This window comes from Moschus berezovskii, chromosome 20 (assembly GCF_049115385.1).
Source record: "Moschus berezovskii isolate FMDL1 chromosome 20, NW_MosBer_1.0, whole genome shotgun sequence".
Taxonomy (NCBI): domain Eukaryota; kingdom Metazoa; phylum Chordata; class Mammalia; order Artiodactyla; family Moschidae; genus Moschus; species Moschus berezovskii.
In genome coordinates this window covers 67,352,598-67,369,262 of record NC_142479.1, presented here as the reverse complement: position 1 = coordinate 67,369,262, position 16,665 = coordinate 67,352,598, and the positions used below count along the sequence as shown (strand labels likewise).

The window sequence follows — 16,665 nt, the reverse complement described above, 5'->3', positions numbered from 1 at the left end:
TTACAAACATCTTTGCCATTTTGCTAAATGTAGATTTTAAAGCTCTGCTGTTAAAGAAAAAACTAATTCTTTAAAAATCAAAGCCATTGTTAGCATGAAAAAACACTAATTATTTAACCACTAATAATTATTACCTGTTTCAATAAAAACATTAGGACAGAAAACATAAGAGCTACTGCTAGAAATGAGACCAAAGTAGGCTCTAAGCTTTCCTACATGGTAAAGAAGGAAACATACCAAAGCATTGTTTATAGCATCCTTAAGATTTCAAAGCTCTCTGAGGGGAAAATATACCTCTTCTAGATACTGAGACCACAGAGAACATTCTCCCACAAGTCCTGCCTGGGGACGCCTATAATAACCAAAGACTCCAGGCTCCTCTGTCCATGGGATTCCCCGAGCAAGAATACTGGAGTGGGTAGCCATTCCCTTCTCCAGGGGATCTTCCCAACCCAGGGATCGAACCCACGTCTCCTGCATTGCAAGGGAGATTCTTTACCATTTGAGCCACCAGGGAAGGCCTAATAATGAAGGACACCTTGTAGAAAATATAATAAGGAGTTTTCCCCAAGACTGTTTCATCTATCATTTCTAATATAAGGCAACAACATAATCCCAAAGCTCCACTCAGCCCAAGAAATACACAACAGCGAGGTCCCCAACAGGACGCTGGGCTAAATACCCACCTCTTTGCTTTCCGGTTTAACCTTAAGAGAGACCAGTGACTATTAAGAACAAAGAAACTACTTGTCTTTCACACATCCTCCATCAATATCATGCTTTCAGCTCAGCTCTGGGACAGTGTACTCAGTTCCGAGTTTGAGGTAATTTTAGGACAAGCACCTGGCCAGTTGTGTGCATCAAGTTATGCGACTTAACAGTTGCCTGAGCCAGTGGCTGGACAGACACCGTCTTGCCAAAGTGTGTCTGAGAAACATTCATACAATTAATGGCAGGAAGCACAACTATCTACATAATGCAAGTCACTGCCTCAAGCACACTCATGTATTAGTTCTTGAATCCTCACTGTGACTCCAGGAAGGCAGACGCCATTGTTCCCATTCTGAGGGTGGAAGAACCAAAGCAGAGCTTCCCAAGACCACAGGTGGGACCTGCCAGTGGCAGAGTCAGGATCTGAAGGTGAGTTGGAGCACGTTACCGTAGGTGTCTCTCGTTCCACAACCACCAGGAGGTAGAAGAGAGGACATATCTGCCAAAAAGACCAACATTTTCCTCAAAAAAGGCATTGCTGTTTTTCAGTTGCTCAGTTGTGTCTGTGTGCAACTCCATGGGCTGTAACCCACCAGGATCCTTGGTCCATGGGATTTTCCAGGCAAGAATACAGGAGTGGTTTGCCATTTCCTCCTCCAGGGGATGAGACGCACATCTTCCGCAGAGCAGGCATATTCTTTACCACTGAGCCACCTAGGAAGCCCACTCTACAGGCACCGAAATCAGTTCTTTTAAGGTTTTTTTCCCCAATAGGTAATTCTATGGATTCAAAGATGCCTTTTTTTACATCTTTTAATATCTCTGAAGTGCATCTTAAAAATGACCCTATTTCATAATTGCAGAAATTTCTTTCCTAGGTGGTATATACAGACTCACTGAAATAAATATCCTTATATCTACAATTTTTAAAAATGTGTGTGTGAATTTTCTTAAGACTGAATTCTTAAAAGTAGAATTGCTGGGTCATTTTATGGTCTAACTCGTATCACCAAGCCACTGTTCAGAAAAACCAACTGTATTTGCACAGACCTCTACAGGTGGGAGGTGACAAAATCCATATCCCCACACCTCACCGAGAGGGTGGGTCCGTGTTCATCATCTCTTCTCACCGGACAGGCGAAATGACTGTTCCCCCCACCTCATTTTATTTATTATTAACCTCAGCTTACTTTAGGTAGGATATCTAACATGTCGCTGTGCATAAACAGCGCCATGAGACAGTTGTCCATCGCCGAGCAATTCAGGACTACCGCGAAGTTTCCATTTCTGGTTTACTCACACCTGATGGTTAACTGGGGCCTTCACGTACCGCAGGGGGAGTACTGTAGCCAGCTGAAGATCAATCCCCAGCTTTGCCTCTTACCTGAGCCCATTAGTTAACTTCTGCACCCATGAGATGGCACTAATAACGCCAACCTTTCGATGCCCCAAATCAGAAATCATGTATAACTTTGAGGCACATATTAAACGCCCCATCAACAGTAGCTATTTTCAATGATGACTTAACTATAATGGCTCATGGAAGTAAAAACTGAAGACCCCAAAGGAACAGTGCATTTCCTTAGACATTTCTTTCTCTAAACAGGGATGACTGGTTTTCAGCCAGTTCCCCCACCTCTCCCAGCCCCAGTCCCCTCAAAAAGGAACACTGCATAGGAACTGAAAGTTCATTCTTAGCACCTATTTAGAAATAGTTTATTCAGATGGCAGAGGGTGAAATAGATACAATGAAAGGCAAACAAACTGTAGTAACAGAACTCAAACTGTCCTCATTCTTAAGGGTTAAATGCAATATTTTCAGTTTAGTTAACAAGACTGGTAACAATTCTTATCAACAGGCAAAGAAATACTTCAAAAACTATACCAATACCCACATTTTGAAACACTGAAGAAAAAACTACCGTATCTTATTTTTTAGGTATGATGTTCAAACACCTGAAATGAGACTTGTGTACTGAAATTCAAGACTTATGAGCTGCTGTGAAAACTGTAACTAATCAAACCCTAGTTCATGTTCCTGGTTCTCAGGAGCATCCTCAATGGACATTCTTTTCTCAGTTACACAGGAGATGTATTCAAATGCCACTCCTCACCCCGGACAGGCAGAAATCCCATTATATTTCCTTTAACTCAAAGCACCCTTGTCCTTCACTCCTCGTCTCCAAAACCTGTGCAGGCCCATATCTCACAGCCTGATAACTGTGACCCGCCAGGCTGGAACTTCAGGCTTCCCTCCTAGAAATCATTAGATTTACACAGAGGATACTTTCATCATCAGCTAATAACCTTCAGAGGCTTAAGGACAAGATCAAATTCTTACTGAGTTTTCCTTGCTAGGTTCCAATTCTATCTTATTTTCCATTCTGTCACAGACTTATCACCTTATTCTAATATTCCAGTCTCAAACACAACAAGCCCAGTCCCGCTCCCCCTCCCCCTGCTCAACCCAAGGACCAGTGCAAGTCACGCCTCCTCCACGCAGCTCTCTCCGACTCGAGCTCTTACCAATCTCTTCCCCTCTAAGTTACACTGAAGTGTGACCCAACTTCAGCATTCTCTCAAATAGCAGATCAGCACTAACAGCTGTGACACATTAACCTCCACAGCCACCATTTCCTCACCTGTAAAATAAGGAAGTCTCTTCCTGTTCTGAAGATCCTCTATTTTACACACTCCTGCATACTGTTTCACATATTTACCTTATTTCTCTTATATTTTAGAGTTCCTGAAGGGACAAAGTACATCTATTTCTCCCCCAACTCTCAAGGCCACTTACCCCAGGATGTGGCTCACGGAGATGCCACGTAAGCGTGAAACAGGGCCACCAGCACTGAACACCAAGACCGAGTTTTACAGCAGTTTAGGGACCTGGAAAGGAGGTTCGTGCCAGACAGAGAAGATCATGAGATGATCTGCTGCTGGTACTCTTCAAGAGTCAAAGATCTGTCTCAACAGAAAGTAAGGATCCAGCTCAAGAATGCAATGAGTTCAGGTTTGAGAGTTCAAAACAGTCTCTTAATTCCTATCTGAAGTAGAAGTATAAAAAAGTCACTAGTAAGCAGATGCAACTTCAGATAAGCTCAGCATTCTGTGTATTCTAGGGCAGAGGATTCAGGGGCTCAGTAGAGAACCCCTGGGGCTACCTCAAGGCTGCCCTTCAATGGGGCTGAAATTTAGGTTCCTTTCAGCCATGTAAGGCCTGGAACTACAGAAGTAGAGCAGTTTCCTCCATTCCCTATGTCCCAGTGCCCTCCCTGACCCTCCTCAAGAAAAACTAAGTTTTTTTTAAGAAGGAAATTAACAAAGGCAGATATATTGAAGCCTTACTTAAGGCTTCCAAAAAGCTGTTTTAACTTGTTCTCTTTTCTCAGGGCAGTACAAGTCAATACACAGTTAGAAATTAAGGAAGTGGTGTGCTGGAGGACAGGCATCAACACCCACCAAAAGTTAACCAGGAACTCTAGCCAGAGGCAGAGGGCTGAGCCCCTTTCTATTTCATTATCTTCAAATAAAATGTTTTCAATGCCCACGTGTATGTGTCCCTCTTATCAACAGAGAGAAAATATACACTTATTTCAATCGAAGGAATCTGGTCGATGCCTTCCAGCCACTTCTACCCATAATTTGGCTCTCAACTAACAACCTGAAGAGTTAGCAAAACAAATCATAGCCACCCAAACGAAGCCAGTTACTCCTTGAATAATCAAAAGAAAAATAAAATTATTTTTTAAATAATAGCATTTAAGACCGGAGAAGGCAATGGCAAGCCACTCCAGTACTCTTGCCTAGAAAATCCCATGGACAGAGGAGCCTGGTGGGCTACAGTCCATGGGGTCGCTACTAGTCGGACAAGACTGAGCAACTTCACTTTCACTTTTCACTTTCACACGTTGGAGAAGGAAATGGCAACCCACTCCAGTGTTCTTGCCTGGAGAATCCCAGGGATGGCGGAGCCTAGTGGGCTGCCGTCCATGGGGTCGCACAGAGTTGGACACGACTGAAGTGACTTAGCAGCATTTAAGACAAAGCAGTGTGCCTTCTCTTCACTCAGCTGTTTCACAGAATTAAGAGACAAAGGGCAACTACTGTATTGTCACTCTTTTTTTTGGAGTAAAGCCACAAGATTACTAACAAACAGCTAACGACTACCATTCAAAAGCAATAATGGCATTATGACTTCATATGCCAGTTATCTGCCAAACTAGAAAGAACCAAACATATGTATTTTCTCTTTCCCCAGACACTGAAAGTAAATGTGAGCACTCTGATTCACTGTCTCCTCCATCATAAAAATTTCATTAAAAAATTACAGTATCATCCTCATTGTGGGATGGGAAAGGATATTACCCTTGTTTAAGAAGTTTGAACAAGTGTCAATGGACAGCAAGGAGAGCAAACCAATCAATCCTAAAGGAAATCAACCCTGAATATTCACTGGAAGGACTGATGCTGAAGCTGCAATACTTTGGCCACCTGATGTGAAGAGCTGACTGACTGGAAAAGACCCGGATGCTGGGAAAGACTGAAGGCAGGAGGAGAAGGAGGCAACAGAGGATGATAAGGTTAGGTGGCATCACGAACTCAATGGACATGAGTTTGAGCAAACTCCAGGAGATCCTGAAGCAAGGAAGCCTGGCGTGCTGCAGTCCATGGGGTCGCAAAGAGACTCAACTTTACTGACTGAACAGCAAGAAGTCTACCGATTCAAGGGAAGAACTTACTAACTGCTCATGATCAAGACTAACTTCAGTGGTAGAACCAACAGGGAAAGTTCTCACCTAAAAATTCTCTGAAACAGACCTCAGGCTCACAGTTTTGATCTGTTGCTTCTGTGCTAAATGTGCAGCTGGACAGACTTAAAGAAAAAATATGAACTTGTAGGTGCAAGTTTCAAGTTTCTAGGGTAAGCTTAACAAAAAACTCTAATTTGTGTTTAAGTAAACAAACAAATAAAACCCCGAAACCTGACCCCAAAGCATTTTTGTACAAGTGACAAATGTGGCTACTTGTCTTTTTTCTTCCTCTTTGAAGAGCCAATCTTATTATGGTATCAGGAGAAGGTTATTTGCTGAAAATAGTAATCACCTAAGAAAACATCAATCTCCTCTGTACATCAATGATAGAATAATTTAGGGTCTAAGTTTGGTGATTTCTACCTAAAGAAACAGAAACAGACGATGTATAGTATTTCACTCAGCTGGTTTTGTCTGCTTTCCGACAACTTCGTGCTTACTTTGAGAATACTGTCAAAAAGCTTGGCATCGCAAAAACAGCTGAAAAGAACACACGCAGTTTCCTTCTCCTTGAAGGGCTCTTTATCACCTTCTATCAAGTACAACCTACATTTCTAACATGAGGAAAACTACTGTGCAGATAACTTCAGAGCAGAACTCTCTGCCTCCGGTAGTTAGAGCGAAAGAATAACTCTCCTCAGGTCCACAAAACTTAAAAACAAGTCACAAGTCCTTTGATGAAGAATCATATTTCTGTATTCACACTTTCTTCTTTATAAAATGCTAATAATTTCATTCAAGGGTAATTAAACAACTGGTTGGCAAATTCCAACCATCTGACTGAGGTTCAGCAGAAAAAAGTCAAAACTGGAGACACAGTGAAGACTCAAACATTAAACTTCAGGTTCTTCCCAGGGTTGATGCACTATTCGATAACACCCTCCCATGTAAAAATGAATTACATATCCAAAAGGGCAAGCTGCTGCCATCATGCTACCCTAAATAACACGTGCCAGGTGGAAGGCGAATCTCATGTAAATAGTGGGATTCAAAATGAGCTGCAAACTGTAAAGAAGCTTATTTTTTTAAACTGCCAGCAAGTTTCTTTTGTGCAATTAAGAGTCTTAATATGGGGTAATTGCGCAAGTTTCTTTCAAGAAAATCGAAATCTGACTTGTACGACAGCAAGTTGAACCTTGTTATTTAGAACTCCATTAGCTGTTTCACAAAGAGTAAGGATACCCTAAGGTTCTTGAATAAGTTTGGCCATGTACTTCTAACCACCTCTCTAAACTAGGGTAAATTAATTTCTAACCCACGAGAGTCACATTCCAGAATGCAAAAATCTTTTGACTATGTAAAATTAGACTAATTGAGTGCTTGTCACAAATCCTTGTTTTAAAAAAAACCAACTCTACATGAACTACCAGTATCAACAAACAAATATGAATATTTGAGGCATTCACACAAAGGCAGTTAAAGACCGCACATCACCCCAACCATCTGAAGTCATATTTGATATTCCACCAGGTATCTAGCTTTCCAAATCACCCAGGATGGTAAATGTTACAAATGGGCAATGAAACAAGGACAAGCACAGCTTCTTTGTGTGTTATCAGGGCAAAAGAGGGCAGGTGAGCACACGGAGAGGCCGTCTCACCGCCTGCTGGGCATCAGTACTTACCTTGAGGATGTCCCCCCTTTTGAAGCTCAGTTCGTCGTCTGCGGTGGCTTTGAAGTCATATTTGGCGATGGCTTCCATTCTGAGCGGGGCTCAGGGCTCAGCAGCCTGGAGCAGGGGGGAAGGGAGTCTTCCCTGCTGAAGCGACCCAGCGCTCTGGGATCAGCCTCGCCTCTCTTCGGGGACTGGCTCCCGCACGCCGGGACACACAATGCCACCCTGAATCAGGAGAGCGCAGATTGAGAGAAGTGGCCCGATCGAAGGCAGCCCCGCCCTGCCCGTCGGCCTGCTGTCCCAGCCCCCACGCCCCCTGGCTCGGCTGGACTCAGCCCTCCGCCCTCCCTTCCAGGCAGGAGCCCCGAGCTCCTTCTTCCTCTTTTCAGCCTCAGCCCCCAGGCAACTGACAGGCCTGCCGGCCAATGGCGGCGGCGGCTCGGGCCCTTCCCGATCACACTTCCTCTCCCTCCCGTTGGGTGTGCTCGGTGTGCAGGAACCGGCTGGAGTCCCGGTGGTCTCCGCCTTTCCTCCCTCGACCCTCACGCTGCTCTCCGGGCACGAAATGCAGTCCGCCGGAAGAAAGGCCTGCCCCAGGGGATGGCCCCCTACTCTTCTCAGTGATACAGGCCCCTTCCCTCCTTTCTCCTACCAAGCGATCTGGTTTTTTGAAAAAGCTGGGTCCCCTTCTCCATAGTCAAAAGGCAGCAATGTGGGTTTGGTCCCGGATGCTTTAACTGTTCTCTGAAACTAAACCTCCCTCTCCCCTAGAAAGTGGGAGCATGACCCTGAGAACTACCTTTTTATTCAGCTGGCTGCTCTCCACTCGCGATCCGTGATGGGCAAGCTCAGGTGACCAGAGAAAGGAGAGGACTCCTGCACAGGGCTCCCCTACCAAGACCCCCAAGACTTCAGGGGCCCCAACAGCCCTTGAAACAGCCGTCCAAGGCTCAGCATTCCAGAAGCAGCCTCCGACTCATTCCTAACTAGCCTAAGGAGCACAGTTAATTCCTGATCTACACTTGAAAGCAATCCCTTTTTCAGAATCTGAGCTGCCAGATATCTTGCCTTAGGAAATGGTGCCAAAAGGCCAAACAGAAGCCTCTCACAGTTACCCTGAGAACAGCTGCTTTTCTCGGAGCCAGGGGAGTACTAAACTGATCCAAACAGCATCTTGCAGGCAAAGACGCTGTAATAACCCTTGGGTCATGTACCAGGTGATGGGGAATGAACCTGGACAGTACAATCGCTGCAGAGGAGTGAAGAGTTTGGAGCCCTGAATTTGAAACACAACCTTGGCCTTTGCACAACTAAAGGAAAACGAAGCCCCATTCTTGTTTGGCCAGTCACCGTTTTCATACAGGCTAAATAAAAGCAGAAAACAACAATGACCCTGGCAGAATAAGGACAGGTTATTTATAGTGACACCCTTTGGTGGATAATTACCATCGAGCAGAGGACCTATTTGAGGGGCACGAGTGATTATCATTCTTTTGTTCTAAAGTTAACAATTGGGGCATTAATCAAGCGTAGCTGCAAAAGGACTGAGGCGTAAACCAGCTGGGAATATTAAGATTACAGGGAAATGAGTGTTACCAAGGAAGAAAGACTCACCAGGCAACAAAAAGTCCTTCAGTCGAATTCTGAAGGCCAAACATTCCACGGCAGGTAAACTAATAAACTAAACCCATGTTTATTCATTCTGTCAGGCCATACCTAGGATATATTATGCTGTGCTGGCTCTAAGAGAGGAAAGCAAAGAAAAAGTCCCAGCAAATATATATATATATATAAAAACGAACACTAGTCTCAGAGTATTTGTGTGTCCTTATACACTCACCATAGTTACTTTTTTATTAAATGAATCCATATATGTAATTTTAAAAGTCAGGGTAAATAAAACGCTTATTAAAAAGAACAGTTCCCTACCCAACACCCACAAGCAATCACCCTCAATTTTGGTTATAGTTTCTCTTTAAGTTTACTAACAATATTTCTAAATAATGTGCTTCTGCTCCTGTTTCTCAGTTTATTCCAGCCATCACCTGTCACCTAAAAGACAAGGACTCAGCTGTTCACTCCTGCCAGTTTCACTTTGCCCCATCCCTATGACTTCCCAGGTGGTTCAGTGGTAAAGAATTTGTGCCAAGCAAGAGACATGGAGACGTGGGTTCCAGCCCTGGGTCAGGAGGATCCCCTCGAGTAGGAAATGGCAACCCACTCCAATAGTTATTGCCTAGAGAATCCCACATACAGAGAAGCCTAGTGGGCTTCAGCCCACGGGGTCGTAAAGAGTCAGGCATGACTGAGCGACTAAACAGCCCATCCCTATAATGCCACACATTTTGGTTTAAGCAGTTGGCAACCTACTCCAGTATTCTTGCCTGGAGAATCTGATGGACAGAGGAGCCTGGCAGGCTACAGTCCACAGGATGGCAAAGAGTCAGACACGACTGAGCAACTAACGCTTTTTCATACTATTACATTAGGAAATACTGTTCACTAGTGATTTTAATAACGTATGATAACCAGTCTTCCTTTCTGGTACAATCTTTCAGTTTTCCCCGCATTAACAACTTTCTCCTTTTTCTGCCTACTTTCTAGTGTATACATATTAAAAAAAATTTTTTTACAGCTTCTCCAAAAAATCTGTTACACGCCTATCAACATTTTCCATACCCTGACCTGACCCTTTATTTTCACTGGTCTCCAGGTCTGATTGTTGGGAGTAGGTACCAATGATGAGAAGCTGAAAGATAATTACGCAGGTCAAAAAAAATTAAAGAGTTTCATTTTTGAAAAACAGAAATCAGACAGAAACCCAAAGCACTGTGGCTCTAAAGGTTCTATGTGTCACGGGGCATAAACTTCGTCATTCAGGATTCCAGACAACTGCAGTGTGACCAAACAGCCAGACCATAGATATCAAGACGGTTTTCAACATTTGCTTTCCTGTTACTCAACTTTCTACCTCAGGTTTTCTAGAGAAAGCTTAAACAGACTAACACTCCTGAAAACTGTGTTTCAAGCAACAACTGCTTTGTAAGATACAGTTGAATAGAAATGAAACCAATCAGTAGCTCTGTGGCTGTGCCAAATAAAAATTAGTGTCTCACGGAGGAAACGCGAGGAGGTCAGCTTGTTAGGCTAGCCACAGAAAAGCACCCAGGCTAGAGAAATTCAAAAGGGTGTGTTTCACTAAAGACAGAAACAAATTCTATCACGTACGCCACACTAATTACTTAGAAATCTAAAAGTACACACAATGTATAATGATTTTAAGAGTGGATGTCGCTGTTGATTCCCCAGAAAAATGGACTGGGGGGACACTAACACTGAAGCCCGACGAGTGGGTCTGAACTGTAACCAGCCCACACCCTGCAGTCCATCTCAGGCAATGTTAAAATGGCGAGTGCAGCTGGAGTTGTTCATTTAAAGCAATGTGCACGGCATCCTAAAAGGCAGTCTCCTAAAGGTATTTGTGGGCTTACCAGGTGGTACAGGGGTAAATAATCTACCTGCTGATGCAAGAGACTCAGGTTCGATCCCTAGGTCAGGAAGATCCCCCGGAGAAGACGGCAATCCATTCCAGTATTCTTACCTGGGAAAACTCAAGGACAGCTACAGTCCCTCGGGATGCAAAGTCAGACATGACTGAGCACACAAAGGTATTCGTAGGATTTTATTTTCTCTATGCAACTCTCTCCTTCCCAAAATTCAGAAAATAAAATACAGGACACTAGACCAATACAGCTTAGTGTTAAGCCTGCATGGTTTGTAACAGCAGGCTGACCCCGGGTTCAAGCACTGACCCTGATGCGTATCAGCCGTAATTTTGAACAAGTCTTTTAAACAAGCCTCAGTTTTCTCTTCTGCAAAAATGGGGATAATATCACCTACTGATTCACTAAGCATTAAATTAGATAATACAGATAATATACATACATGAAGATAGAAACTGACATTCAGTTCAGTTGCTCAGTCATGTCTGACTCTTTGCGACCCCATGGACTGCAGCACGCTGGATTTCCTTGTCCATCACCAACTCCTGGAGCTGACATCTCCATAGAGACTGACATTAAGTCACTCAAAAATTACCTAAATTGGACTCTACCTAAAAAGACATCTACTTAGCAGATGTTTATCTTCATTATTAAAAATGGCAAATAAGGGCCTTCGTAGCCATCGCCCTGGTTCAAACCCTGGTCAGGGAACTGATACCTCCCAAGCTGCACAGCACAGCCAAAACAAACAAAAAACACCCCACCCCACCCCCCAAAACCCCAGCAAATTAAACAATGAGATTTCTTTCACCTACATACCGTCAAATTTTTAAAGATTTATCCAGTCTCTACAATACTATTCTCAGTCAGACTCTTTATCCAATGTTTATTAATTTAACATTTTGAAGAATTACTATATACCTAACAATATGCTTCAGAGAAGGCAATGGCACCCCACTCCAGTACTCTTGCCTGGAGAATCCCAGGGATGCGGGAGCCTGGTGGGCTGCCGTCTATGGGGTTGCACAGAGTCGGACATGATTGAAGCGACTTAGCAGCAACAGCAACAATATACTTGGAACTGGATTAAAATCATTAAAAACCATTACAGTCCACACTTTAGCAGGGAATTAATCTTTTCGGAGAGTAATTTTATAGCATCTATTCATAATTTTAAGACACCTATCCTTCCCTGGACAAGCAATATCACGTCCCAGATTTATCTCACTAAAACAGTGACACAAATACCATGTGCAAAATACATCTATATCAATATCCATGAAGCTAACTAAGAAATACCTTTTTCTATATAAGCACCAAAACATATGGTCAAGTCTTTAAAGAACTGCAGAAAAATTAGTTATTCCATTTCTATAAAACAATATGTATCAGTGTGTTATTAAAAAATTTTAAAGGTTAACAATGATTACCTCTGGAAGTGAGACAGAATATTTTTACTTGCTGTACCACATGCCTCAACTGTATTTTCATTGTTTTTACCATAAGCATGTATTGCTACTATAGTTAGAAAGAACAAAACCCAAAACCGTACTGATGCTCTGGAGTTAGGCCAGGACTCAGTTATCACTTTGCCACTTACTAACTGGGTGGGCAACACTGGAGAAGTAGCTCACGTTCTCTAATTCCTAGTGCCCCTCTTCTGGAAAATGAGGAAAATCATGGCACCTACACCTCATAAAGTCATTTTGCTAATTAAAAAACCTGTAAAGGCTGAGTCCCTGCTGTAAAGCACTAAGAGGTATTAACCAGCATCTTGGTCTCTCCTCAAATATCAGTCCACGTGCTCTCAGCAAATCTAGAGTTCCATCTACACACAGACTCAGGAGAACGCTCTGGTAGGCAAATTAACAGTCCCCTTAAATACAGGTTTCCCTGGTGGCTCAGTGGTAAAGAATTGGCCTACAACACAGGAGACGCAATGCAGGAGATGTGGGCTTCATCCCTGAGTCGGGAAGATCCCCTGGAGGAGGAAATGGCAAACCACTCCAGTATTCTTGCCTGGGAAATCCCACTGACAGAGGAGCCTGGTGGGCTACAGTCTATGGTGTCACAACAGATTCAGATGCAATTAAACACACTGACCAGTAAATATAAACTTAAACAGCTCCAAATCCAAGTCCTGAAAGTGAAAGTCACTCAGTCATGTCTGACTCTTTGACAGCCCATGGACTAGAGTACATGGAATGCTCCAAGACAGAATACTGGAGAGGGTAGCCTTTCCCTTCTCCAGGGGATGGTCCTGACCCAGGAATCAAACAGGAGTCTCCTGCCTTGCAGGTGGATTCTTTACCAGCTGAACCAGCAGGGAATCCCAACAGGAGTGGGTAGCCTATCCCTTCTCCAGAGGATCCTCCCAACCCAAGAATAGAAGTGGGGCCTCCTGCATTGCAGGCAGATTCTTTACCAGCTGACCCACCAGGGAAGCCCCAAATCCAAGTCCTAACAATGCACAAATATTCCCACATGTAAAACTGATCACATCTATAGTAACTTATTCTGTTAAGCTTTTAATTGTTTACTCTCTGCATAAAGTGTAATGTTAAGTTGAGTAATTTAAAGTCACACTGCAGTCTCGCGAATTTACAGACGCATCCTGTAACAATAGTTTTGGCCCCTGGACCAGTTACATCAAAATCAGCCCATTCAGGGACTGCTTCACTGTGAGGCACCTTCTGGAGTTCTGCAGTGTGGTGTGACCTTAGCCCGAAACCTAATTTTAAACCAGATTCACAGGGAATGGTTTTTGTTTTGGCCTCGCCACACCACATGAGATCTTAGTTCCCCCACCAGGGCTGGAACCCTCACCCCCCTGCAGCAGCAGTTCAGAGTCTTAACCACTGGACCACAAGGGAAGTCCCACAGGTAACTCTTATGCATGCTAAATTAAAAACAAACAAAAAAACCCCCAAGGCTGTACTGTAAGGGGTCCTAGACCAGATTTTAAACTTTGCATCTCGGACCGTGCACTACCATGTCTTTGCAGAGAGTGAAAACATATTCACTTGGCACAACTGGGAAAAAGCCAACTTTGACAAATAGAACCAAAGGCTCTCAGCGGAATTCAAGACTGCCGGAAAGTGCTTCTGAATTAAGCAATAACAATTAGTTTCTCTTAGGATGGACAGGATGGGTCTCTACTCTATATTACTTCATTTCTCCAAAATTTACTACTCTTCTGTTCTAAGTAACAACTAGAGCTGTTGCTGTACAACATGCAACATGATAACAGGAATCACAGCGAAAAATCTCTAAGTACCACTGACTAGTAGTATTTAAAACCTAGCAGTCCCTCAGATCTGTATACGCTGGCTGAGTAAGTAAACTGCCTCAAGCATTTCAGTGCCTGCTTTTGTATCAAAGAAAGTTGATGACAAGAATTAACCTTTTTTAATTTTGGGATTCAGAAAATTCTGAACAAAGGAAGGAGTAACAGAACGAAGTTATTTCTTTCTGAAAAAAAAAAAAAAAAATAACAACAAAGAAGGCTGATTATAACAGATGCAGGAAAAGACACCTGATCTCAGAAGCCTGGTAAGGTACAAATTAGTACTATCACCAACAACAAGCTTTTAATTAATTCATCAGTGGTCTAAAGAAGTTTTATTTCCTTAAATATATCAGGCTATCTTAATTCTACTGTAATACATGGCTATCGTTGGTTTTCGTTTTGAACACTGATCACCCCACTAAAAGCCCTTAGCCCCAAAATGACCCAATCTCCTTCACTAACATGAGAGACATAGGAAGAGAAGCGTGAGCAGGCAGAAAACCGTGATCTAAACACGAAGAAAACAACTAAAACACAAAAACACAACCAAGCTACACTTATGACCTAGGGGCAGTATTGATTACTTATGCTGAATTCAATCCTTTGAGCCGCCCAGTTCCCAGCGGGGAGAACTTAAGTCTCGCATGGCTCTCTAGCAACCCTTCTGGCTGACTAAAGGAACACAGTGAACGCTCAAAAGTAAAGGATAAAGCAAGAAAGAGGGCATCCTCCCGGGAGAGAAACGGGATCTTTAAATGAGGGAGAAAACAAATTATGCCAAAGAGCCGAAACCTCAAAAAACTGTACCAGAGAGGGGACAGTAAGGAGGAAAGGGAAGTAGATAAGAAAAAAACGGGGGGGAGGGGGCAAGTGACTTGCATTATACGAGTAAGCATTTAGTGTCCGCAGTGGAAAGAGAGAAATAGAACAAGACAACTGGGCAGCACGGAAGCGAAAGAGACACTAGAAAACCAAGGAGACTACCGCTAATTTCTCTCACGTGTCCTTCCCACTTTTTCCGAGAATCAGCAGTACCCAAAGACAGACTTAGAGGGCACCTGGGCTCCCCTGCAAATTATACTGTTACTGTACCCGAAGCCAACCTAGACTCAACTCCCTAAATAAGCTGTAACTCACAGAGCTTACCAACAAATACACGGAGAGCGCTGCAAAATGAAAAATACCAGGGATTCCCTCCCCTCTCTCCTCGAAGCATTCCAGTCAACTGCTGCTTGTTTTTCTTGACAAATGTTTTCTCAAAAAGTAGTCCCCCACAAAAAACCAAAACGCGACAGAAACAAAGCCATTTCGACTGGCTCCGGTAGCAGACGTCCTCGCTCATATGATTTAACAGGAGTGGTGGGTTTTCTCCCAAAATTCAGCCCCCAAACACCCGGAGATGGTGACGTGGTAGCCGAGCAGGTTGAAGAAGCATCAATTACCACATTCGCAACCGCCGCGAACCCCCCGCCTCCCGGTGCCGAGTCAGACTGACTCACGGAATAAGCGCCCGGTGCCCTAGGGCTTCTTCTCCCCGGGCCCCTGGGGCGCAAAACCCTCACGGAAAAGGCATGAAATTCAATTAGGAACCCACCCACCCCGGCCTCCTGAGCCGCGGTCTGGGGCTCTGTCCAGGGTCAGGGGAGGATCGGTGCCCAGGAAGGAAGCGCCCCAAAAGGGGAAACGTGGAGCCCCGAGCCCGAGGGTTCCGCTCTCCCGACCTCCAGGCCCGGCAGCCCCCGGTTCGCCAGGCCCGGCCACCCCGCCACCCCGGGCCAACTCCCGCTACCGAAGCGGGGAGGAAGGGGCAGCGGCGCCGCCGCCGGCCGCGCTCACCGTGGCGCAGCTGCTCGGCTTCTGGCCCGGCCGGCCCCTCCGCAGCGGTGCGAGCGGCCGCCGACCCCGCTGCGGCTCCCAGAGGGCAGCGCCTGTCCCCGCCGCCGTCACCGCCACAGTCCTCCCCGTCGTCGTCGTCGCCGCCGCCGCCGTCCGGTAGCTGAAGCAGCACAGCCGCCGAGCTTCCGCTCCTCCTCGGGGTCCCGCGAGAACTTGCGCGCGCGGCCCCGCCCCGCCCCGCCCCCGCGAGACTTCCCCCGGCGGAAAAGGCCCAGAGCGCAAGCGCCCCACCCTCGCCAGGCCCCCGCAGGTAGACCGGCGACCGGCCAGAGCGCAGGCGCCGGGCCGCCCCGCAGCAGGTGGCACCGGCCGGGCTCCACCCCCCCCCCCCCCGGTCTTTGTAACCCTTTCGGTGCCAGAGCGGGTAAATTAGCGCTCACTCGGAGAAACGACTCTCCTCCACGTTCTGATCGTTTCCTTTCCCCTTCCACCAAACCGAGGCAATTTGGCTGGGGTCGGGGGTGGGGGGGTGAGGAAGGAGAAATCTCCAGCGTGAAGCACTCCAAATGGAGGACCAGGTCTTGAAATATTTGAGAATTTGGTCCAAACAAGTTCTCCAATATGCTTGGGCTTCGCTGGTGGCTCAGCTGGTAAAGAATCCGCCCGCAATGCAGGACACCAGGGTTCGATCCCTGGGTTGGGAAGATCTGCTACAGAAGGGAAAAGGCTACTCACTCCAGTATTCTGGCCTGGAGAATTCTATGGACTGTATAGTCCATGGGGTCACAAAGAGTCGGACAGGACTGAGCGACTTTGACTTCACATCAAACTCTGCAGTATGAGATGAATTAATATATTCTTTCATCTGTTGAATCAAGTGCTTAATACAAACTAAGC

At 45.1% G+C, this 16,665-nt stretch overlaps 1 protein-coding gene across 1 annotated transcript in view; it reads right to left on the bottom strand.

The window, feature by feature from the left end:
* Positions 1–15,973, bottom strand: part of GRB2 (growth factor receptor bound protein 2) — a 66,335-nt gene extending 50,362 nt beyond the window's left edge. The window contains exons 1-2 of the mRNA XM_055408610.2: positions 15,769–15,973; positions 7,150–7,365 (exon numbers count right to left, since the gene is read on the bottom strand). Of these exons, the coding sequence (XP_055264585.1) occupies positions 7,150–7,227 (78 nt within the window). The 5' untranslated portion in view covers positions 7,228–7,365; positions 15,769–15,973. The remainder of the gene's footprint in view (positions 1–7,149; positions 7,366–15,768) is intronic.
* Positions 15,974–16,665: the final 692 nt, after the last annotated feature.